At 45.2% G+C, this 25,874-nt stretch overlaps 1 protein-coding gene across 2 annotated transcripts in view; it reads right to left on the reverse strand.

The window, feature by feature from the left end:
• Positions 1-24,023: 24,023 nt before the first annotated feature.
• Positions 24,024-25,874, reverse strand: part of RASL11A (RAS like family 11 member A) — a 7,425-nt gene continuing 5,574 nt past the window's right edge. For both annotated transcript variants that reach the window (XM_026074334.1, XM_026074333.1), the window contains 3 exons: positions 25,716-25,772; positions 25,538-25,617; positions 24,024-24,910 (listed from right to left, as the gene is read on the reverse strand). In XM_026074334.1, the coding sequence (XP_025930119.1) occupies positions 24,461-24,910; positions 25,538-25,617; positions 25,716-25,772 (587 nt within the window). In that variant the 3' untranslated portion in view covers positions 24,024-24,460. The remainder of the gene's footprint in view (positions 24,911-25,537; positions 25,618-25,715; positions 25,773-25,874) is intronic.

The following is a 25,874-nucleotide window of genomic DNA, read 5'->3' on the forward strand; positions in this document are numbered from 1 at the left end:
TCAGTGCCCACCACTCTGCTTCTAAGTCTTCACAGAGGAGTTACTTTCCGAAGCCTTTGTATAGCATCCTTCCAGCTTTAYGCTTGCAGGGGGTTACAGAGCATGATATGTGTGCAAAGGGCAAATTGATAGCAACATTGTTTTACATGTAGCTGGGGAAATAATAAAACACTATCACAACCCTTTAAGGATCATTTTGTTAATGTACAAATGTACAAATTCAAAGCACCTGGAATCCAGAATGCCTCTTTGTACTTAGTAGTTTTGACCTCAGATCCATTGCTTTCTTGGCCTTATCCTACATTTAACTACTTAACTGAGACACAACAGACTTCTTCCTTGCCATGTCAAAAGAAACAGTTGTATGCCAAGCTCTCCTCTTCCCTCAGATGAACAGGATTTGTCACTTGATCAGCCAGCAAGTCACATAGCTAAGCTACTGATAGCTGGATTTACACTGATGATTGACAGCAAACACAGTTCTCCCTAACTAGCACTATTTCCACAGTCATCAAATCAACTGTATCTGTTAAGACGAACAACATTGCATGGCATCACTACTGCTTAGCTGTATCAGAGCGTAGGCACCTTGACCTCCGAGGATCACTCCAAACACTTCATATCCTGGGAACAGCTGCAATGACTTGTATATGCTTCTTGAAATAGCAGCAGTCTGGATCCTATGTTATCTGCATTTCTAGCAATCAAAATGCACTGATGCTACTGAAGTTTCTCCAGTTCTTGTACATCTGACAGGGAGGCCAGGTCTGGGCTACAAAGCATGACAATGTGCTTGCTTGACTGTATTGAATATGATACCTCTGTAGATCCGGGCCTGGATATATTCATTCTTCTGCTATTCAGGAGGGTTAATTCTCCACCAAAACATCTGGGGAGTATTCTGAATTCTGGGAAATGCCTTGTGCAGGCATGAATGAACCATTCCTGTTCTTCTCATTACAGAATGCATGGCCAAAAGAAGGGGAAATTTGACAGGAGCATTGCCTTCCTCGTCTTTTTGAGAGGGAAAAGACAGTGTAACATGCCACCTGGAGAAAGTTCTCCTGGGTCAGAGCCTCAGAAAGAGAGGCAAAGGTCCTTCCTCAGATTAATCTGGTTTTAGCATAAATCAGAGGGGCCGTAAAGCAATTCTCATGTAAACTGCAGACTAATGGGTAAGATGGGTTGTTATGTCATCCAGGAGTCATTAGAAGAGAATAATTCTTCCTTATTTTAGGGACTTCAGCAGCCTTTCAGCTAGGATACGCAAGTTCTTCTGTCAGCAGTAACTGCCTCTTGATGTGACTTCTGTCTCATCTGTGATGGGAAAATATAAGCCCTGTCTTGGGTAAATATTGTGATGGAAGTTGCAGTTAAGAACAGACTCCAAATTGGGATACCAGAGTCCTGGCATCTCCCAAATACAGAGTAGAGGGTCTTCTGCTGCTACATGGACCAGCATAGAGTAGGTAACCTCCCTGGGCAGGATTTAGCCCTTGGTCTCACTCCCTGGGCTGACACCACCCAAATGGCACCTTTATGGCCAAGAAAAAGTGCATGTCACTGTTGGAAATGCCTAGAAAGGTGAGAAGGTAGGCTCAGCACAACAGCTGACCATACAAAAAAAGGAGCCCCAAAAAAATCCTCAAATCAAAAGTAAATATAATCTACTGACGACAAAATTGTCCAGGAATTAATCAGGTTCATCTGGATTTATGGGGTAGGAAGCATTTGCTCTGCTCTGATTCAGTTAAATAATGATCTGTACCAGCTGCCGTAAACTGGGTGAGTTCACCATTTTGATTCAGTTATGCCTACACACTTTGGAGTCACCATCCTTCTTCTGCGTAGAGTTATCTTCAGAAAGTGCAATAATCCCATGGGGCTGGAGGGAGCTCACTTGCTGGCAGTGGTGTGTAGCTCCCCAGTCGGGCTGTACTGCCAACCTCTGGTACCCACATACACAAGGGAGTTTTCTCCCACTCTGCCCATCATGGTAGAGCATAAATATCCAGAGAGCAGCAGCCATAACCATAGCCATAAATTACCCCTTAAAAACTTGTCTTTGCCCTGATGGCTTCAAAAAGCTGGGCAATACTGAAGGTGCTGATGTGCTGTATCACCACCTTGCATGTGTTCAGTGTTGTCCCAACATCTCTCCCAGCTCCCCACTTTGTCATGTCCTGGGGTGTGGAGCTCCTTGCAGGAAGGGACTGCCTCCGAGTGCTGGGTCTCTGCTCCGCCTGGGAGAGGGGGACTATGGCCCACAGCTGCAGGTGCTGCAGCTGGGGGCAGCACATGTAGTAAGAGTCCAGAGCTGGGCAGCTCAGGGCTGTGTTGGCTGAGCTCAGTGTTATATCACCTCCACATTAACCTATTGACCAGTGATACTTGTCTGTATTGTTGTGAGGGTGGGGCTGGTTTTAGCCTCTATCACCAAAATATCTCTTTTCAAGGTTTTGATCCACTCTGTTTTTTTCCAGTTACTTAGCTGTGGTCTCAGTCTTACTCCAGTCTGTGGGACTGATGGATAGTCATCCCTGTGAAGAATGATGTGTATTTTCCCGAGGCATCTTTCACCCATTTTGATGCTCCCTTTGCAAGCAGGAATCTCTTCTCCTTGCTACTAGACAGAGAATGTCTTTGAGGAAGAAGTTCTTTATTAATAGATATTGTGAACCCCAGATAAGCAGGAAGCAGAAGAGCCATAGATAGAGGTCATGTCAATTTGCTAGGTATGACCAACCATCCAGGCAGGACAACAAAGTTATTGTCAAGACCTGTCTATTCTGGATCTTTAGGCCTAGGTCCCTGTGACACATATCGCAAATAAATGCTACACTTCACAGAAACTCTGGCCAAATTTACTGACATCAAAGTAGTTTGAAGGGTCATTGATTATTTTTATTGTACTTTCTGGGTATGAGTTATAATGTGTTTTTCATAAACCTTAAAGGGAAAGGGATGTATCAGTAAATAGCTTCAGGTTTTGGCCTTCTTTTGTTCTTGATTTTAACAGCTCCTGTCCTAATTATAATCATTTACCATGTGATTTTAAAGCAATTATAAATTGACTGTAATGCATGCAGATTACTGATCTCTTTGCCATGCACAAAAATTCATTCACTTTGCCAGCAATTTCAGACACTGAACTTCAGCTTGTGACTCACAGCTTTGCGTAAATGATTCTACAGTAAAACCTGTGAAATAGTAAACCTTCGATAAACATTTTTCTTTAAAAGATTCTTCAGTGTTATTACTCCTTATAAGGACTCTTTGCCAGCAAAAAAGAAAACACTCCTACACAAACACGGGTAATTTAACTGGAGACCTTTTGTGAAGTGGGTGATTGTTTTTTACCTGAGCAGATATTTATTGCAAATTACACTTAGTTACAGCAAAAAAGTCATGTGGGCAGAGATGCATTAGGGAAGCTGAGAGCAAAACCTTGCCGAGTTCCTTGTCCAGGAGTCACTGGGCCATTTCCTTAGCTGCTGTGTATAAATTGCTGCAGCTCTAATAGCAGTGAATGGAGGATGCAGCCCAGGAGGAGCGGCTTTCAAGCACAGAACATTCTTTAAAAAACAGAGGCCCCTCTAAAACCACATGTTTTCATGAACCAGACCAAATCAGTCAAAACAGTCAACGGTTTTGCTTCTCAGTCAATAAAGTAGAATTAATTCTGATAAAATAACTGAAAACATCATGAAAATCTAGATGTTCTTTGCAAAACTTTGTCAGCTTTGCTAGACTGTTAAGAGCCATTGCAGGCAAGGCTATAATCCTGCCAGGGGGTGATGTCACTCCAGTCTGTATGCCAACACTGGCAGGTCTAAAAAGAAATAGACCCAGTGGGTTAAACATGCACAATTACTCTCCAATGTCAGGGAAGCACAGATTCACAGTATATCCACAGTGGCCACTCATCTGGAATTTCTGGACATCCAGGAGCCTGGGCAGCCAGCCTGGAAACTCAGGAGATCTCTCCCCAAAACAGTGGCCAACCAGCTGAATCAACAGGGATTGATAGTTCGGCATAAGAATGTTACAGCTGGTGGCACTGTCAGGAGGGCTTACCAGCCCTAAACCCATCAGTTGCAATTAAAATTATGTCATGTACTTCAAGTTGCAGTATTAGACCAGGAAATTCCTCTGTTTTTGTCAGTGCCTGCTGAATACATCTTTCAGCAGTGTTCTGACAATAAATTTACTACAGTTTCATAAAACTTTTCAGGTACAATTGCTTGCTCATGAACCACATTACAGCTCTTCTGCAGCAGACACTGACTTCCAGCAAGCAAAGCATGTGCTAATGAACAGCCTCATTTCTGGGAGGAGAGCCCACGGCTGTGAACACCCTCAGTGATGCTAGCAGAGCTAGTATGCAAGCAGACAAGCAGCCTTGCCAAGATCAGCCCCACTAGCCAGAGTGCGCTTCTGTAAATGCTGTAAAACACATCTGAAAGATGAGCTTGTTAATTTTGTCTGCATCTGTCCTCTGCATCTGAGGCTTAATTCAAATCAAAAAGAAGTTCTACTGGCCTCAGAGAGGACCAGGCCAGGGCCACATTAGAGGAGAATTCTTTATTTTACCGAGGATAAGCAAACACTGAAGTTGTTAGCAAACAATGAATTAGTTCTATTTTAGCTCCCCACAATAAAGATCTCGCAGCAGGACAATAAGGGAGAGGAGACATGAGAGCCACTTGGATAGGAACAACAGCACTACAGAGTGAATGATGTCTTTATTGCACAGTTGTCAGACCAACAAAAACAGGATTCCATGGCTGGGATACAGCAGTAGCAGCTCGGGAGCTTGCAACTCTACAGCTATATTTTCAAAAAATTACGTAAGCTAAAGTGTCACAAGATCCAGTATGGTTAATTGAAGGGGACCGTTATTGGGACAAAGTAGGATAATTCCATATCTCACAGATTTGCACATACTTCACATCCGCAAATAGGTCAAAAGATACCGGCTTTTTCCTGTTTTCATGTCCTGAGTTGTGCAGCACTCATTGTCAGAGAACAGCAAGAGCAAGGGCTCAGTGAGGCATATGGCCAGGCACAGGCACACCTGCAGCTCAGCTCGGGCAGGGACCATGGGCACATGCCTGAACTTAGATACAGTCCCTGAACAAAACCAAGGAGGTCCCCAGGGAGGCTTCTCACAGTTCTTTCCAGACTGCCCTTCTCACAGCAGTCAGATCTGAGGTTATGAGGCTGTACCGTATCAGAGCTGGCCCTGAGCAGTCGCAGCAAAACCCCTAGGGAGGAGGGAGGTGGTTGCACTCAAGGCCCTGACTCTCACCCTGAAACTTCCCTGAACAATGCACAAATTGCTCTAGCAGAGGAACTTGTCTGCCAAGCAGTACAGGCCTCCTGCCTTGGTTACTGAGAGAGGGTGTTCATAAAAGGAGAGAGAGGCAAGTGTAATGTGTGGGTTTATTGTAGATTAAACGTGGAAGTGCTGGTAGCAAAACAGTGGACTCATGAGTTACTGCCTTGGATAGCAACTAGTGATTTTATTGAGTCAAATGGACTTTTATGGGACTTCCCCACAAGACGCAGAGTCCTGGAGACTGGATCCATGCATTAGTGTAGTTCTACCGTGCGTGCGGTGGTATCCCTTCCAACCTCAAAGGCAATTGTGAAAGTATAGTCCATGACTGGACTATCTTACCCATCTCCACCTTCTGCCATGTTTATAACAGCTCTAGTTCATCATTCTTCTGCTGCTTTGTTCTAAGGACAGAAAGGAACCCTGGGAACAGAACGGTTCAGACAATTAATACATCAAACAGATTAGGTATGTATGTATGTGTATGTGTGTATGTATCTGTCTATCTATCCATCTATCTATCCATCCATCCTTCCATTCCTTCCCAGGTATAGCTAATAGAGTAGGGCATGGTTGAGTAAGGTTAGTCAGGAGGTGGGCAGGTGGCCATCTGGCACTTCCCTTATCCTATGACCTCCATCACTTTCTTTTGTATACCAGGCAGAAGCTGAACACCAGTGGTACTTTCACTCAAGTGTGAGTGACTCTTACAAGGCTACGTTTAGTGCAGGCTGTCTGTCTCCATGACCTCATGCAAGGGAGCTGCAGTAAAACTTGCTAGCTTTATAAAAAAAACTGTCATCTTCGTTGATCAATGCCCACAGACGGCCACAGCAGAACTGTCCTACGGATGAGATTAAATATGAAAAACACAAACAAGTGGACTAAAAACATAAGAAAAAACATTCTTAAAGGATATACCTACACTACTAAGTAAGAGAGAGCCAGGGAGTGAACTCAAACACTGGACCTCCAGTCATCCACACTATTTTCCTGTTATTAATTATTAGCTTTCTAACTATTGTAATTGTAATTATTATTAGCTTGCTCCCTGGCTCTGATTTGAGTCACTTCAACTAGTTGTCTCCAAGAAAAATCTCCCACAGAAGGACTAGCCTAAGCAGTGTGGACACCCAGAACAGCTTGGCAGCGAGGACAATGATCAGTCTCCAGTCCACTGCATTTAGCAGTACGGACAAAATCATGCGGATTATGGGTGTTCAGAAGACAGATAGCTGGTCTGTCCTCAGGCCATAGGCATAGATTTAGACTTGCATTTTCAAAGGAGGGTTCATTATTAGGCATTGACTCATGATCCTGAAAGTAGGATAGGGTTGAAAACCCAGAACTGAACAAAGAAGTACAAATACAGGTGAGGTCAGGAGCATAAAAGTTTGAGAACCAGCGATCTGGTCCTAAATAAGACTTACTGGGTTTTCTGGGCAAAAGGCAAATATATTCCTCTTTAAGGAGATGCATGCAGTGTTTCCCATCCCTTACACCTGAAACTTTCAGTTCTCTCCCCAAAACAGTATCTTTAAAGAGTCAAAGGCAACTTGGGTTGTTTCCTTCTCCAATGGGAAGGAAAAGTGAGGTGAGAATCAGTCGGTGGCAACTCTTTCCCTAAAATCACTGGATGGAGATTAAGTAGTCCTCATATAACATTTTCTTCTGTCAGTGAGAGATTTTTCAGCAGCTGATTGGGATTGGTCATGCTCCACTGCCCAAAATGTGAAACTGGGAATGGTGAACCCAGATTCAAACTCTGCCTCAAATGGTACCTTGAGTACTTTCCCCAGGAACTGGGAGTTAGAGAATTTTTGGAAAGTTCAGCTGCCCCCAGCCAATAAGACTAGGATGAGCATTTCTTCTTTTACATGGAAAAAGCCTTCCCCCTTCCTCTTTTTATCTGTTTAGGTTTTTTTCCTCCCCATCCTTTCAGTACCTCCCCTAGAAAAAGGAACACAGCAATGCCTCTGTGGCATAGTTTGGATGACTAAGAAGCACTGTATGCAATTTTATGACTTAAAAGATAAAGAGGGGAGGGCAGAGCTCTACTGCTTACTACTGTACTTAAAGCTGTAATTGTGTGTGAGTACTTGTAAATATCAAGGCCACCTTTGGCAACAACTACATGTAATGGCTCTTCTTGCTGTATTCCATTCAGCCTGTACAACATAATGGCTAAATCAATGTAATGTGTCATGTATTTTTTTTTCTACTCACACTGGTGCTATTCTTTTCAATTATGTATGTTCAGCTTTTATCTCCAGAAAAATCAATGAAGATTTAGTTGTTCTCAAAAAACAAGCTAAACATTTAGAGTGTTTTCTGTCATCTTGGTGCAGATTATGTAACCCTTTTCTTCCTCAGCTTGCCACAAGTGCCCTGCTAAGCAAGCTTTTGTGAAATGAGCAGTAGCATGAAAACAGGTTTACACTGTGTCTCTTATAGATTGTTTTTCCTGGGTCTCATTCTTAAACGTAATCAGTGAAATTGTTTTTACTACTACTTTGCTGTTCCTGAAAAATGAAGGTAGTTTTCACAGACACAAAAAAAGCTGACCTAACTATCCATATTCTGACATTCTCTTTGTGCAAAACTCTGACTTTTCTATTCATTTCTACACATGGCTGTGACTAGAACAGAGATCTTCATGATGCAATCAGCCAGTGACTGCAAGAAGACGCAGCATAGCTATCAGACTGTATGTGGGAGTAATCTGAAAATAATAAAAAATGAGAAGGCACATTAAGCACAACTGAAATTTATCTATGTCTATACTAAAATATATCTTTGCAGAAAATATAAAAACATATTTCTAATAAAGCCTACATTTCTGAACTTAGGCCTTCACAGTGGATTTGTCTCCTGTACAACCTTCTGTGCTTTCTAAAGGTCAGATACCACAGCTCAGTTAAATAATGCTTTACTTCTCAAGCAGTCTTGAGAAGTGGAAAGGTTTCAAGCTCTGAGATGTAATTCTGCAGAGAGAACAATTTTCAGGAATGTTGGATACTGCCAGAACATCTATCTGCATAGTGTATTAGGGCCCTCCAGGATTAAAAGCATTGTACCCAGAAAGAATCGGCATCACAGCTCCTGGACCAGCTGCTCAGCTAAACAAGCAGGGAAGCTGAGCTCTCCTGGGCAACTGAAGCAATTCACTACCATTTTGGAAAGTACTTGGCTCTGAGTTTAGCAGCTCAAATACCAGAATTGACTGGATGTTGGAAAGGCAAAATGTCCACATAGAAACATCAAAAGTTCAAGAGACAGAAGATAAAAGCTATGAAAAATATCTTCCTCAGAGTCTCTTGATCCATTCCTTACACTTAATTGTTCTTCTTGTGGATTGTTTGGAGGTTTGGGAGGTTTTTCTTTTAAACAAAGGCAAACCAAAGCCAGTTTGACAATCTAGTTCTACCAGTTACTTGCACTTCTTACAAGGAGGAAGAAAAGAAGCCAAATCCTCCCGCAGTGTGTGGGTGTATCTGCATACCAGGTGTGTGATTGCTGACAGTACAAACGAAGCAAGATGCACGGCATGTCCATTATGGTGCTGATCACACCCTCCACAGTACCGAGCTCCCACTGCACCAAACGTGGGGTGAAGAATTGACCTAGTGGGAGGAAAAAAACATGTAGAACTGCTTTAAAAAAAAAAATCTGTTCATCTTCAGCTGCTTGACAAAAGGCATCATCAAGATTCTGTCTCATTGCTTTAAGTGGAAAATGCTTGTGTCAAGCCTCTTCACCAAATGCCTATGTAGGGATGCAGTGCAGGGGGTGGAGAGAGCCAGAGCAAACACACGCACACCTATGGCTGTGATCTCTGCTTCCACAAGCCAACCATTGCTCTTGACAGCAGCTTAGTCAGCAGAGGATGGCAGAGAGGAGCTCAAGAACTGGAAAAGTTTTTCCGAATACAGCTCAGGGTACGTGTTGTCTTTGTAATGCTTTTGCCTTGGCAGATGGGTTAAGGAAGTAGGTCAGAAGATACATGGTGCTTGCCCCTACAGGGAAGCTATGATAAAATCACCCAAGGCAGCACTTCCCAGTTCATCTTGTGCTCTCCCAGACATAGGAGAGAGCATCTTCTGGGTTGTGTGAATGCAATGGCTTCTCCTGTCTGGCCAGAGTGGTTCTTCCAGCCCTGTGTCCTCCACAGTTTGGGAAACAACGCATTCGGGATTTGCAAAGCAAAATCTATCCTAAGCTAGCCCAGTTTGGACAGGCTTCAGCCTGCACTAGCCCTTGTGCAGTTTTACTGCTGAAATAGGCTACACAAAACTACCCCAGGGAAGTGGTGGCAACAAACTCCCCATGGAAGGGACTGCTTTGCCCTGGCCCCCAGCTGAGCCAGTGGAGCTCACAGCCTCCACTGACTCAGCTGCTCAACCAAGGATCAGCAGCTGTCTTGCAGAAATTTTATATCACTTTCCTTAAAAGCCACAGGCCAGCTGCAACTTGACTGGTGTCTTGAAAATAATCTGTGAGAAGTTTTAAGCTAAACCAATACCTTATTCACATCATCCCTCATCAGACCAGCTAAAATTTCTGGAGGAAAAATGGAAGCAGCTTGAGTGTGGAGGCCACCGTGTCCTACTGACAGAAAGAGAGAAGCCTTGGCTCCACAGACGTTAAAACCAACTCTGACAAAACCAAGAAGCAACTACATATCAGAGGAGTCTCTGAAGGGAAGGTCAAGCATGCCTGAGTTGGAAACACTGTTTAAGATTGCTTAATGATGATGGGGCTTCTGAAGAAAAAATAAATGTGAGTCAGCACTTAGAAATTGTATTGTGAGGTGTGAGGGGCCAGAGCAGGAATGTCCAAGTAAATCTGGCACTTTCCAAACATCAGTGTCCCGACTAAGCAATTTCAATTGTGTGTAGGATGTCCAACAGATGTGTGCAAATGTTTTTCCCTTCCCAAAGGCTCCTGGCAGCTGCCCTCTCAAGACCTTTTCCTGCAGAAAAAATGAGAGAGGTGTCTTACCACAGGATAAAAGCACTTCCTTGACATGGAGCTGGGCCATTGATCAAGTATTTAGGCTACTGCAGCAGAGACAAACCCAATTACTGCTGACCCATCAACTCTTCTCTTTCATCTCTTTTTTCCAGGAAAAAAAATACCAGCCCCCACAACAAACAGCAAAATGCCACTCCAATACCTAGTGCCAGGGAAGTGCATCAGGACTGTGCACCCAAGCCCTGCCCGGGCTGGAAGGTGGCTGCCCACCCTGCTGATAAACTGGGGGCAGTGGGGAGAACCAGGCCCCCAGGCAAGGGGTTGAGAAGCTGAAAGCCGCAGGGAGAAGAGCTGGGCCGGGCAGGGAGGTGGCATCTCCTGAGGGGCTGTGCCACCGGCACCTGACTGTGAGGGGCCAGGAGTTTGTTCTTAGCAGTCCTGAATTTGATGCCTTGAGTTGGTGGGGAGCTCAAAAGAAAATTTTGTGCGTACATATGGCTCAACAGAGGTTTAACAGAGCAACATTGCACAAAACAAGAACAATACAGGCTATGCATTACCAAGATAATGCTAACAAGATAAGAATACTTAGTGATTATATGTTGGAAAACAGAAAAAGAAAACAGCCTTTACTTTACAAAAGATCATGTAACTTTCTCCCATGTGTCCTCTTATGTGTTCAGCCTGAGCTGCCACATGTCTGTCTCTGTGATATTGCCGACAGACAGCAAAATCCCTACAGAGGACCACCATGCAGGCAAAGGTACCTCTTAGTGCAGTGCCTGCCTCCAGTTCTGGTGTTCTGTGGGTCTGGACTCAGTGCTAGAGAGGGAAGTAAGACTCAGAAAGGCTTTACTGAGGTTTATGAATTTTTGGTGAGGACGGACCCCACTAGCCCCAAGGTAAGAGCCACCCATGGTTGTTACTGCATCTCTGATCCCTATGACTCACTGAGCTGGTTGGCAGGAGACAGGACTAATCCCCACATCCCACCCTCCTTGGAGGTTTATTTCTCTAATCCAGTGCTGGACCAGTGCCAGTAACTCCTGTCCTCCTCCACGCAACCTTTTCCAGTCAGCAACCCCCTAGTTTGGGCTTGCTCCCTAAAAGTTTGTGCTTCCTGCAGGTTTCCTTCCTCAGCTTTCTGCTCTGGCTCTCCCAGCTGAGTGTGACCCTCTGTCAGGTTTTGATTGATAGCAACAAGGGCCTGGTTCAAATTGTAGATGTTGCTAGTAACAGTTTGCTCAAGCCTCCAAGCCTTGGAAAGATTAAACAAAGCTGTCCAAGTCCCCAGTGAGCTGTATTTCCTCCAAGCATGAGGGATGAATCAAGTGGCTCAACAATTTTGAGGGAAGAAAAGGGCAAAAGGAAAGCAAGCAGGATGATGCACACTAACCAGCGGTTCCTTTCCCAAAACATAGCAAAAATTACTTAACGTCTTCCACTGGGATTTCTTGGTGAAGACATTACATTAAGTAAGGTAGGCAATGCAGCCAGGCACAGCTCACCCCGCACATGTCCTCCCCACCACCCTCCCAGCCACCAGCTCCTCCTCCTCAGTCTTCAGCAGTCACAGCCTCCAGCAAAACAAGGGGCAGCACACGGTGCTACCCACTCTTCTGGATGCTCAAGTAAAGCTTCCTGAACTCCCTTGTGCCTCCTTTCTTAATCTAAGGTTTTTGCACCCCAAAGCTGCTGGTTTTCAGCTAGATCCCTCTCCCCAGCTTGCAAAGGCACAATCAGGCTACCCAGGCATTTTCACATAACATTGTAGTCATACACTTTTTCTTTACTTTATGACATGTCTACTCTTTAACAGGAAAGTCTCCTAATTTGATACAACATATGATGTAAATTGGACATACTTTTCAGTCCTACTCTGTGGCCCCTTCATCCAGGTGCATTTTCTTCACCAAATATCAAAGGGCACATGTCCCCCAGGCTTCTGTCTGGAGCTCCCTGGGAGGGCAGCTGTCTTCCTATGAATCTCAGCTCCAAAGCTGTCATGGCTAATGACTTCTGCTTATAAAACTGTCCCAGGCTCACTCCCATTGATTGTATGCCCATTTCTTTAAAGTACAGGAAAGCAGGAGAAGTGAGAAAATCACCACAGTTCATCCTCCCTCCTTCCTACTTCTATTTTCTCATCAATAGATTGATTTAAAAATCATAGGATTTGAAAAATAAGCTTTGGAGCTCAAGGCGCCTTCTCATTTTCTGAGCCTTTGGGTCACATTAGATCACTTCTCTTTCCAAGCACAACAGCTAGAAATTTGTTCTTGAATAGCAGCAGAAATTCTCAGATATTTTTCTCAAGGAGCTGAGATTTTTATGTAAAACCGATTTGATGGGACTTGTACTGTGAATAAAAAAAATACAATGCTAGAAATAATCTGAAAAAACAAATAAGAGAAGAAGTCTGGCTTGCCTTCATGAAAGGTTTCTGTTAGTTGAGGGAAGCTGCAATTTCTTGAGAGTAGGCAGCAATGGCTACACAGATCTGTCTTTATTATTCAGGCAGGGAAATACTGTCAGTGTTTGCCAGTAATAAAATCTTCTCTCAGTCTACCTGCCTGTAGATAGATTATACAGAGTTTATGGTCAGGAGCAGGAAGGAAAAATATAAATCTTCCAAGTTTCTTTTCTCCTCGGGAAACCTTTCATTAAGGAGTTTGCTACTCTAAAGTTACCATAGGACAAAAATTGGTGTCGGCAAACTGCAGGAGGCCTCCTGATGTTTAAGTTAACAGTCTTAAGGGCTGTTTAAGTAAAGTATTACAGCAGTGTGTTGTAAGGTCCATAATTTACTTACTTGACTGCATGCTATTACATGTACAATACTCACCCCACAGAAGGAACATCATCTTCCTTTCCCTCACCCTTTGCCATATGCAGAATACTAGCCCAAAACTAGAAGATCTCACCTTGCTTACAGTTTTGCAGCAAATCCTGAGTATTCACTAGGATAAACACTCATGGGTAAATATTTTTATAAACTACTTTTGAAGAACTCTAAAACTGCAGATCATGCAAATTCACAAAGGAATACATTGATTTCATTAGGAAATGTGGTGTTTGGGGGGCTTGTTTTGCTTTTATCACGTCCGGCTTTAGTTAACTGGGGCTGAGATACTTTTGCCACATTTGTGACTCAAGACAGCTAAATCGTTTACTGTCACATCTGTACAGTAAATCTGAATTGCAGGGGGACTAGGAAAGGGTGTTACTGTTATGTTTACTCCAGCTTGTTTACAGTTTTCCATAAGTACTTCAGATCTGGACCGCTCTTGTGAATCTGATTAGATCACACTGTTGTTCCCAAGAAAAACATATGCTGAAATCAAGAGTGCCCAACCGTTGCCTAGCACAGGCTCCGGCAACAGTTTTCCGGGAACCAGAGAGTCGGTAGTGCAGGTAGGGGCAGCTCCTGTCTTTATGGGGGTGGTGGCCCCTGAAACCTCCTTTTGGGAAGCAAAGATTCAACCTTGAGCCCAAGGGCTTTCTTCTCGAACAAGTTCAGAGCCCCACATCTAGGATTTGATAATGGTTAATTAAATGGTTTAATGTTTCCATTATATACTGCCAAACTGGGTAGGGAGAAAGTGTCCCGACTGCAGCTTGGTTTCTTCAGTTGCTTTTGGACATAGGGAGACAAACCAGAAGGGACTCACTCGAGAGTGGAAATTATGACAGTTAAAATGGATTTCTGCTGGTATTTGCTGAGTGAGCCTCCAAATTAAGTCATCTAAAAATGCCCATCAGTAGTGTCCAAAAGTAGGCCAATCACCACACTTCAGAGCACAGTGGGGACCGAGGATAGCGCTGAGTGCTAGGGTGGTCCTTCTTAGGGGCAGCTGCTGTAGGTGGCCAGGGGAGCGTGCCAGGTCCTGCGTTTCTGCAGCTGCAGCCCCACGGCCAGCCAGGAAGGAGCCGTGCTGCAAAGGAGTTCTGGGAGAGGTTTGCTCTGCCTTATCTTTTCAAATCCTCTTTGCGGTTGTCAGTGGATCCTTCCCATTCTTCGACTGGCGCTGTGACAAGCTCTTTTCACAGGTGGGCAGCCTTCGGTATCTACGTGTGAAGATAACAGGTCATTTCTCTAAGGTCCTTGTGCTAGGCTGTGCTCTCATAGGCACCCACTCATGTGGCTGTATTGTGTTTCAAGCCACAGAGAGGTGGAAGTTCCTGATAATCAAAGAATAAAATGCATTTCTCTAGTCTGGAAAATTGGAGGGTTGGGAAGGGGTCCTGAGGACCTGGCCATGTGGAGAAAGGAGCTGAAATGGGCAAGGACTCACAGCTGAACAAAATAGACAGAGCATGGAAGAGAATGTAGAAAACCAGGGCTGAACAGGACTAAGGAGCATGTCCAGCTTTGCCAGCTCCAGAACAGCAACAGCTCTCTCTGCTGCTGTTTTTTGTGTATATATCTCTAAAAAAAATTCTTTAAAATTATGAAGGGTGAGATTTTGCTCAATTACCAGACTCCATTTCCATAGTTAACTGTCCAGACTTTGAGAAATCATTTCCTAATTTCTGGCCTCAATCCTCATGCTGCACCTTAGATCCATTGCTTCTCGTCTTCTCTACAGCTGACATGGGGGGGAGAGAAGACAAAGGCCCACAGGCAGGTGGGAGGGAGCCAAGCTGTGGAAAGGCTTGAAGGGAGGAAGGATCCTGAGCACCAAGCTTGTGGTTCTCAAAAATGAGGTGAGATCTGAACTGGTGCCTTGGGCCCAGAGTGCAAATAGATGGGGGATTGCAGTCTGAAAGTGGGATCACAAGGAGGATTGCTTGTGACCTGCTGCACTAAGCCCAGCTGAAAGCATGGTCAGAGAAGTGCAACTGTGACCCAGGAATATGCCATTGCTGGAGTATGAGAGCTCAGGAGCAAACCAGGAATTTGTCTAAGACCAGGAATTTGTCTAAGCAAGTAGCTTCTCAATAAACTGAAATGCAAAAATAGTGTTTACAACAAGTGGAAACATGGACAAGCATCAAAGAAGGAGAATAAAAACATTACTCATGCACTTTGGGATAAAATCAGAAAGGCTGAAGCCTAGCTGGAGGTAAGACTGGCTAGGGACAAAGAGAAACATGAAGGGACTTTATAGGTATGTTAGGAGCGAAAGGAAATTAATAGAAATTGTGGGTCTGCTAATGAATGGGGAGAAAACCTACTGACAGGTGATAAGCAAAAGACCAAAGTAGTCAATGTCTATTTTGCATCAGACTTCAATGACAAAGCCTACCCCCAAACCCTCACATGCACCACCATGATTTGAGCAGGAGAGGGACAACCAACAGGAGGAGCAACAAATGAAGGACTACCGAAGAAGCTGTATGTATTCAGATCCATGGGACCAGATGAGATTCACCTGCAGGTGCTGAAAGAGCTTATTGATGTGACAGCACGGCTGGTGTCTATCATCAGCACAAACTTATGGTGATCAGGGACAGCTCTGACAACTGGAAAGCCTCCCACAGCATTTCCATTAAAAAGTTGAGCAAATATAGGCTGGATGAACAAAATGTTTGACAGACTGAAAATTAGCTGGACCATTAGGTCGAAGAGTACTAATCAATGCTGTGATGGCCATCTGGTAGCCAGTAATGAGCAGAGTACCCCAGGGAATGACACTGGATATGATATTGTTCAATATTTTCATCATTCACCAGGATGGTGACACAGAGGGCACCTTCAGCAAATTTGCAGACGGTAATAGATTAGAAGCAATGGCTGATGAACCAAATGGTAGAGCTTCAATCCAGAGGGACCTTGAGAAATTTTAGGCCTGCGTCAACAGAAACCCTGCAGAGTTCAACAGGAGAAGTCCAAAGCTCTGCAGCTGGGGCAGAATAACCCCATGCCTTGGTGTAGCCTGGGATCCTACTGGCTAAGTAGCAGCCCTGCTGAAAAGGACCTGGGGTTTTCATGGAAATCAGGTTTAATATAAGACATCAAAGTCTTATACTGGGCCACATATTGGGCTGAATTAGGAGGAGTATGACCAAAAGACTAAGGGCAGTTATTACCCTCCTCTCTTCAGCATCGCTGAGGCTGCCCCAGAAGTATTGTGTCCCATGTTGTGCTCCCCAGTTCAAGAGGATGTTGAGAAACTGGAGAAGGCCCATGAGAGTGCTGCCACGATGGTCAGGGTCTAGAGCACATGATCTGCAAGAACAGACTGAAGGTTTGATTAGTCTGGCAAAGAGGAGGCTTAGGGGTGATCTAATACTGGCCTAAAACTGCTTCAAGGGGAATTACAATGACAGTGGAGCCAAAGTTTTCACACTAGCAGCAAGCTATGAACAAGAACTCGATCATTCCTGAAGTGAACAGGTTTGTTTATACAGGTGCCTAAAGAAGGGTCATGGAATGAGCTTCTGCTGGACCTCTGACCGTTCGCTCCACTGATAGCTCACTGCCAAGCTCTGCTTTGGGCTGCTGCAGCCAGCTCTCTTCCAGCCCATGCCCAGCCACTGCTCCAGGAATAGCTCATTTCACAGGCCCTCTCCAAAAGGCAGCATGGAAAAGACTGTGCTAGGTCGCTCCCGCCACACAGTCYCTTAACAGCCCCCTGCTGGGCTTTGCACTCTCCGACACCTCCACAAGCCTCATGCAACACAGGCATGCAATGCAAAGCCTGTTTCATGTTATATCATCTTAAAAGCTCAGACACAGCCCTCATATCGTTTTGGATATTTTGAACTGAAAAAGAAAACATAGGGAAAAAAATTGTCTTTAGGGATCTGAGCATCTTAGAGGGCCCAGAAGGGACCGAGGGCTGAATGCTGTTCAGACCTGGCTAATCTGGAGGGAGTTAGCTTTAAGCAGTGTGGGTACAGGCCAGTCCACTTGGCCTTGGGACTAAGATTTAGTCACTAGCCCTCTTTTAGGTAGCAGTATAGGCACAACCTGTGAGACTTACGATTCCTAGGGAAAGCCTTGTGACTGTGAGTCACGTCCTCCAGCTCAGCTCCATATTAACAGGACGTTGAAGAGCAAGGAGGGCACAAACTGCAAAAGGTGGACTGTACCATGGTACCCTCCACTTAAGCATTTTTGTAAGATGCTTTTATAATCATCAGGTTTCCTTTATAAGAATGTGGTTCCCTTGAAGTTTTGCTCCTACAGGAAGGCAGCTCAGAGGAACCTGTCTACGCAGCAAGGTATGGATCCAGGCAGTGGAGATGAGAAACAACGATTTGGGCCTGCATTTATCTCTGCTTCTCTTCTGTTGTGTCCCCAAGGAGATGCAGCCATGAAAGTGCCAGTCTCCTCCAGTGTCAAGGACATTTCTTTCCCCTTGATATGCAAGAGGAAGACACAGGCAGCAAGAAAGGGCTGCTCATTGCCCAAACTAAACTATCTCAGTTCTGCTTCAGATTTGCTTATATTTTATCAGCTTCCTATCTGAACATCTCATTAGCAAAGGTAAATTGACTATAATATCTTTTAAGCAAGCTTGTTCAGAAATCCCTGAAACAATCAAAAGACGGAAAACAATTCATTGCATTTGCTGATGCCTAAGTTCATGGAATTTTAGATATATTAAGCAAAATCTCTCTTTGTTCACTCAGATTAGCCTAATTGCATGCATATTTATTGACCGCTATTCTTTAGTATCTAGGCAAAATCAAAAGGATGCTGTTTCACAACTGAGATGGCATTTTTGCATAAGAAATTTGGACAGTTTTACATCAGACTAATAATGTTATTCCATTATTCAAAGCCAGAGCTAAAATTAGCAGGTACCTCAACAACCAGATGCATATTTTATCTTCAAGGTACATGCCTGATTTAGCAAAGGCCTACATCAATAGCCCTTTAATAGCTCTTTTAATCTAGAAGGCTCTTCTATGCCAAGATTATTGACATGAGATGGGCACATGGTACTGAGGCTACCTTTTATGTTTGTATCTCCCTATTTAAATATAAAAGGGACTCAAGGAGTCATGCTTCATCCATTTTCTGTGTGTTAGGAAACTATCTCCAAACCCGACATTTTATATACCCCTTTAATAGGAAATCAGCCCTGCACTTGCTGCTACCTGTTTAAAGGATGGTGCAGTCAAACCCATGGGAAGTCTGCATACTGGCACCTGCTTGTGCTCCCTCCTGAAGCTCCACTGCTTTTTCAAGGCCCTCCTTAAAATGATATGGCCTCTTTTCCCCTCTGGGTGGCCAGAGCCACTAGCACAGAGCAGGTGTTGTAGCTCATCCTCACATTGTAAATAAAAGGAAAAAGCCTTTTTTCCTTGTTGTGCAACAACCACAAAACAGTCCATTAGTAGCTCTTTTAATAGACTATATGTGAGCAGCAATTGGGTAGAGAGAAAAATCCCCTCTTGATCAATGCTGTCTTTTAAGCACCCTTAATTTGCAGGGACATAGACATTTGTATGGGATACTAAGCACTTTGAAGAATCCACCATACCTAAATAAGCTCTCTTTTTTAGCTTATATATACTGAGAAATGAAGGGGAGAGAGGGAAAGGGTAAAAAAATCATGGTTCTGATATAAAATCCTCCAAGCTCCCTTCTGCCTGTGCTGATGGAACAGCTACCTCACGGCTAAACCCTGGGACAGCTTTTCCCAAAGCCAAATCGGGGGGGCTGGAGAAAGGGCAACTGCTCTGAAGACACTGAAGGGAGAAGTGTCTGGACTGCACAGGTCCGCAGGGGTCTGCTAGAGACAGGGCCTGGGCAGGCACACGTTCAGGGAGGGAATAGACGCAGTTCCTCACGGAATGCTGAAAATGGTCGGATGTGCCTCATTCTCTCCCTTGACAATAGAGGCAGCTGAACCCAAATGCTGTTATCTATGTTACAGATGTGTCCGTTTAGATGAAATGAATCCCACCTCGGTTGCTGAGCAGGCCACAATGCTGGGAGATTTTGGTGCAGGTGGGAAGTGTTAACCCTTGCTTGTCGGGGGGAGAGCAAAGAGGGGCAGTAGATCAACTCCTGAGGGATGGGAGACAATGGGGGAAGGCAGCTGTCCCCATCACAGGTGCTGGGCATTGCGGATGGCCACTCAACCTGCCCCTTCCTAGCAGCTGAGTGCAACCCCTCTGGAGTCCAGCAAAACAAAATCTTTTTTTTTTTTTCCCCTCAAATCAACCTAATTACATCCATGTTCATTGCCTGCTGTTGTATTGCAGATAGGCAACACCTAGTTGGCTGCCTCAAATCCTAGGGGGGCTCCAATACAACACTGCTATTGCTGTGATGTCTTCGTGATCTCTGCACTCCTTGGGCTTTGCCACTTCTGTCTCCTAGGATTAAAGAGACCTTAGGTTTTCTTAATGTTAAAAGAAACGGTATCCATGGCAGGTCTCCTCGTTGAGGGCAGTTCAAATCAAGCCATGTTTCTAAAGACTCCTGGAAGGGTTCAGGACTGCGAGCCCCAGACAGAAGGTGTGTTGGTTTGCCTGCACTAGGTTTTGTTTATGTGACGAGGAGGAAGAATCAGTTACAGGGATGGAGCTCATAATTCACCTTACTGCCCCGGTTGGTGGGGAGAGTTTAGTTCCCTCTTCCCAGTGCTGTGCTGAGAAACAATGTTTGCTGATATTGGCTTACCATCCCAAAGGGGAAAATTACTATGAAATGATTACAAGGACCATTTGAAACCTGAGAGGAGGATGCTTTTAGTAATGGGAAAAGAGCCAAATACTTTAGAAGAGAAATATTCCAGCTTTAAGAATTAATTACCACTTCCTAGTAATGCAGGCTGAACTATTAAATAACCTTGTGCAATTTTCTGGCCAGATACATTTTAATGGGAATATTGTGCACAGATCAAGAGAGCAATATAATTCTCTGAACCATGACCCTGCAAGCCTGCACACAAGGGCAGATCCCTTTGCCCAAGCACTCGCCCAGCAAAGGCCAGAGGACTCCGCATGTAACTAAAGCAACCACCTATTCAGAGCTGCTCACGGCATGAGGGCTTCTGGCTGATGATTTCCCATATGGAAAGCTATTTTCAGTCAAGGAAGGAAAAATGGACAGCAAACAACCAAGCATGTTTCTAAAAACCACAACTGTAACACCTATGGAGCTCTATAATTATTATGCAAATTTTACCACAGTGCTTTTCAGTTATCAGTGAAATGTCATGGGTCAGTGAAATGGATGCTTGATATCTATATCCTAATTTTTTTTTAGTTGTGTGGGAAGAGAGTATATAACTGGTTATGCTCCAAAATACACACTGCCATAACAAGTCACAACCCTCATTCATACATCTGATCCTACTTCTTTTGGTCAAGAGCATCAAGCCATGAATGTAGTAAGAAAACCTCATAAATCAATTATCTAGAAATCTTTTTCATTAGAAAAATATTTGTTCTCCTTATGAGGTATGGGGAAAGAGGAGAGCAGTGGGAGAGCCAGGTAGATGATCAATGAATGGGGTTTTTTGGAAGTCTGAATTGTCACTGGGTATCCAAAATCAAAGTTGGGCTGATGTTAATAGAGCCCTGCTCTAACTTGTAATAAGCTTTTCACGTATGTCACTCTGAACATATCTCTGGAAGATAGTTCTTCAGAGGATTGAATAGTTCTTTGGAGCAGTGGTACAGCAACAGAATCATCCCCAGAACTATTGCTCTCTGAAAAGGACAATTGTCTTCAAACCCTGGGATTTAGGAGGGAAGAAATCCTGCTTTCTTACCGATGTGAATCTGATAGAAGTTGGCAGGAGCCAACAGTAATGTGCCGATGCAAGAACTGCCACGAAAGGACAACTTTCCCTAAAGGACTTTATTCTGAACCTGTTCAGAAGATTGCTCAGCTGGAGCAGGGAGCGAGGGGAGCACCCTTATAGCGTTTTGGAGAAAATGTTCTTGGTGCTATGTAGGGAGCTGTGGCTCCTGAACCAAAACGCATGGAACAGGTTGATGGCAGCAGCTATTTTAAAATTCCTGAAGTCTTAAAGCATTACTGGATGATTTCAGTTCTGGGAGATAACTAGACAAAATAGCCCAACAGGGGAGGGATGCTGATGTAGGAGCAGCCATAATAGTGCGTGATGCCGCACACGTCCCTGCTTCTGAAATCCCACTCATCCTTCTTATCTGGGGAAATTGCTGTGATTGTGTTTCGTAGCGGAGGTGGTGGGAGGAAGGAGACAGACGTGCATTTTGCTTTGATCAAAGAGGAAGGCCAAGCCGAGCCCCACTCATGCTCAGGACACCTCCCTGGCCTCCAGCCGGGGGGCCACTTTGAGACTGGTGGTGGCACGTATTTGGCAGGGAGGGTGCGAGTGGTGGCGACCCAGCTAAAACAGCTTTCAGTTCCCCTGTTAGCGCTAGAGAGGCGGCTTTCCCTCCCTGCACGCTGCGCGGCCCTCTGTCTCACGCTCACTCGGCGCTGAAGGAAATGCCAGGCTAAACTCAGCCGGCGGTCAGTCGTCTCGCTCTCCGCGTGGCCGGTGCGGCCGGGGCTGCATGGTCTGAGCAGCTCCGTGTCGGCTCACTCTGACACCTGGCCTCAGTGCCCAAACTGAGGAAAAGTTTACTGAGATAAAATGTGTACCTGTACCCAAAAGAGCGATCCAGGGATTCCCCAGCTCAGCTGCAGCCTTATATGAAAGGCACCTAAAAGCAGCCAGCCCTCCCTCATAGGTTTGGGGTTGTTTTGGGCAAAACCTAATGGGGATGTAAAGCTCAGATTCCCTCTACTGCGTCCCCGGCAGGGCCTCATCCTGCTCCCACAGCACACCCAGGCCAGACCGACTGCAGTATCAGGGCCATGGGGGGCGTGCGAGGGGGACGGGGGCGCTTGTACCTCCTGCCACAGCTCCTGAACATGGGTGCTTGGATGACGAGGACTTCAGGGTCTCCCAGAGGCAGTGGGGGGAGACGGGGAAGTGCGCCGCGCTGCAGCCCTGCAGCCAGCGAAGTCGGGTCCTGCCCAGCGCATCACCCCATCCCACCACTGCAGGGTGGCCCTCTGGGCTTCTCGCCACTGTGCGGCACCACACAGCTCCTCCACAGGTGCCGCAGAAAGGTCAGAGGGGTGCCAGGAGGAGCCAGAAGCAGGGGAAAGGCAGAAGCTCCATAAAACGGCTTTGCCATGGCAGAAAACACAACCTGGAGCTGGATCTGAAGTCTCCCCCTGCACCAAAGCAGGGCCCTGAGCTCCGGTTTCGCTCGGGACACCAGGCACCAGGGGTCAGGCATTGCCTCACGCTCTGTTTTACCTGGCCTTTGCTGGCTGCCAGGAGATACAGAGAGGTCCAGTACATGTTTCCTCCCTTTTAGCATATTTTACATACATCTATGAGCTGAATACCTTCAGCAACCTGCCCAGAGTAACAGTACTGAATGTGTGAAATCGACCTCCGTCATCTCAAGGAACCCAGAATACTCGTGCTGCATACTATATTTTACCAAGCTACTTCCCAGAGACAAAAGCTACAGTTAAAAAAAGCAGTCAAAAACATATCACAGGGGGATTTTCTCTTGAAAATAATTTGTTATCCCTGATTGGAGTACAATGAAATGATGGATGAATAACTCACTTCTGATTTTTCAAACCCCTTTGATTTTTAGCCCTTTCAAATTTCCCCATGACTGKGCAGTAAGTTCAAGTCTGCTAAGAATGTACTTGTTGTCCTTAACCACATTTCCCCTGCTCCCCTCAAGCCCCTGAGCCCACAGACCTGCACCTTAAGAAATAATTCTCATGGTGAAGAAACCTTTCAGATGCATCTCAAACATGACTTTGATTCATACAGGTCATCACCATGATTTTTGTACATCCCCTAATTAAATTCAAGATTTTTTGACCCAGTTTGCAGTCCCACTTTCAAGCACAGCACATGGAGTAAGGGTCTGTTCCTGCAGGCCTTGAGCTGTGTCCCTTCAGCTTTCATGGTCCCTTTGGTGGAGCAGCACAGGATCTTTAAAGAGGAGATGTACCAGTACTGTGCCTGGACTTAGGCTGTGCATTTGGCCGTGGATGGGAATACGGCTGGTAGCATCCACCACCACCCAGAGCTAACACATGCATCTGATGATTCCTCCCACAGCAACTTTGTCAGCTTGCTCACAGGCCCACTTCCCATGTCCACCACCACAACTTTCCTCTGCACATCAGGAGTGGAGATGGCCCTCAACATTTGAGGTTCAAGCGGACAGAAACAGCAGGTACTGGCAAAGCACAGTCATCTCCCTGCAGCACATACCTCAGAGACATATTTGGTAAGTGCAAAACACATTCCATGTTTAGATATCTAGCACACAGTTACTAAAAACATTCTAGCATGGGGTGGAGCTTACATGAAGTAAATGTTCCATCCTATCTCTGATTAGCTACAAAATTGCACTGGGGAAAATAAAGATATGATTCCTTTTAACTGAAGCTATTTTCTGTTAGCAGAACCTATGCATCAGTCCCTCCTATCATACATCTCCAGAGATAGCGGCAGCAATCCCACACACTTGTCATCGCTGTAGATTGCTCAGCACTTTGGCCCACGATGATTTGTAGGAGAAACTTAACCCCCAAATTAAAAGCATTGGGCTCAAGAGATTATTTGGTGGGATAGATCTATAAAGCAAGCAGCACAGCACTTCAAAAACTGGAATTCATTTGTAAGAGCTTATCATTCAGGTAGTTACAAATGCTAGCAAAACAGGAGTCTTTGAAGGGAGAGAGAGAGATCCTACTATAAGCAGAATTCTTACAGCCAGTTTCATTTTTTCATGTTTAATAATGCTTTTTTTTCCTCCATATAAAGCTTTCCATCTAAGGCTTTCCAAGTATTTTATAAAGGCAGGTGAGTGCTACATCATCATCATCCCAATTTTACAAGCAGGAAACAGGCCCAAGAAGAAAAGTAATTTGAGCAAACTAAAACAGCAAATGCCAGACCAAATCAAAGCCTCAGAGCAAATTCCCCTTCTCCAGCCACCAGAGATTTTTTACTTGGTTGCTATGCAGCATTCTTTTTTTATTTTGAAAAAAAAAAAAAAAAAAAGCAGCAACCGAACAAAAGAGAATGGCAAAAAAATTGCAAGCTTCAACATACTTACTTCCACATTGCTGGCATTAGTACAAAAATAAAGATTTTTATTAACTAGTTTACAAAAATAAAAAGTCTATTGAGTCAGACTTGATCTCAGTGGGGTTTATTTGACCTTGGAAGATAAAGCCTGTTTGAAACGTCTTTTTAGATCTTGCATGTTGGGAGATTTGGGCCGAGGGATGATGGATGAGCGTCTCTTGTCTGTGCTGCTGTGGTGTAGTTTGCTGACCTCCTTGCAAAGATACTGGAAAACATCGCAGACACCGTGGGAGTTCTCACTCGTGGAGATTTCTAAAAACAGGATGCCCAGTTCTTTTGCCAGCTGTAGTCCATCTTTTGTCTGTACTTGCCTGGCATGGAGAAGGTCTGCTTTGTTTCCCACAATAATGACGGGAGTCCTCGCGTCTGCATGGACCTTGCGGATGTGCTGATAGAGAGGTCGAATTGACTTGTAGCTACTGTAGTCTGTGACAGAGTAGACCAAGAGGAAGCCTTCTGCCCACCTCGCGCATCTAGACAAAGCATCCAGCATCTGCACAGGGTCTTCTTGCTCCTGCAATATGACAGAGTAAAAATTTCACATTGGGTTGTGAAAATAAAGCTCATATCATAGATAGCACTGTTAAAGAGGTCCAAAGAGAAATCTGAGCTCTGTCTTAGGACACGTTAACCCCAGCTGTTTCCTTTTTAAGAAACTTAGGCTCAAAAGCTGAGCCCTTAAGTGGTAGGGAAGAACTGATTTCATTTAAGCAGACAAGCCAAAATCTGGGACTTCTAATGCTTGTTCTTGGATCACTTAGTTAAGCATGCTGCAGTTCATTTTTTTTATTCTTAGTAATTCAGACAGTTAAATATAGCTCAGGGCTTTCTCAGGAAAAGAGGCCAACAGCAAAACCTGCCAGAAAGTTCCTAATCCTGTATGGTCTACAGGCTTAGGAGTTAAATCTTATTTTTAAAAAACAGATACCTCTGATGGGTTAAATGCAAACCACGAACTAGCAAGTCAACTGCTGTACAGCACACTCTCTTCACAGTTAAACGCCTGCTGGCGAAAGCACTTGGTAGCGGCAGCCGTAGGCCTCCGGCGAGGCGGGAAGGCACCAGCGCCCGGGACGCAGCCGCGGGGTTTCACCGGCTCCCGCGGGACCGCGGCGAGCGAGCGAGCGAGACGCGTCCGTACCTGGGCACAGCCCGGCGTGTCCTGGATCTGCACGGCCACTTGCTCCCCGTCGAGATGAACCAGGCGGGAGTAGAGGCTCCCTGCGAGACACGGGCGGCGGTGAACACCCGCGCGGGGCTGCGCGGGCAGGGGCGGCCGCGCCGGGCTCCCCTCCCCTCCCCGTCCCGCCAGGCCTCACCTGTGTTGGGCTCGTAGTCCCCGATGAACCGCTTGGTCAGGAACCGCACGATCAACGCTGCAACACAGAGCGGCCGCGTTAGGGGCAGGCGCCGCGGCAGGCGCCGGCCCCGCGCGGCCCCGCGCGCACTCACCGCTCTTGCCGACGCCGCGGGCGCCC

Source organism: Apteryx rowi, unplaced genomic scaffold, assembly GCF_003343035.1.
Source record: "Apteryx rowi isolate R43461 unplaced genomic scaffold, aptRow1 scaffold_386, whole genome shotgun sequence".
Taxonomy (NCBI): Eukaryota; Metazoa; Chordata; class Aves; order Apterygiformes; family Apterygidae; genus Apteryx; species Apteryx rowi.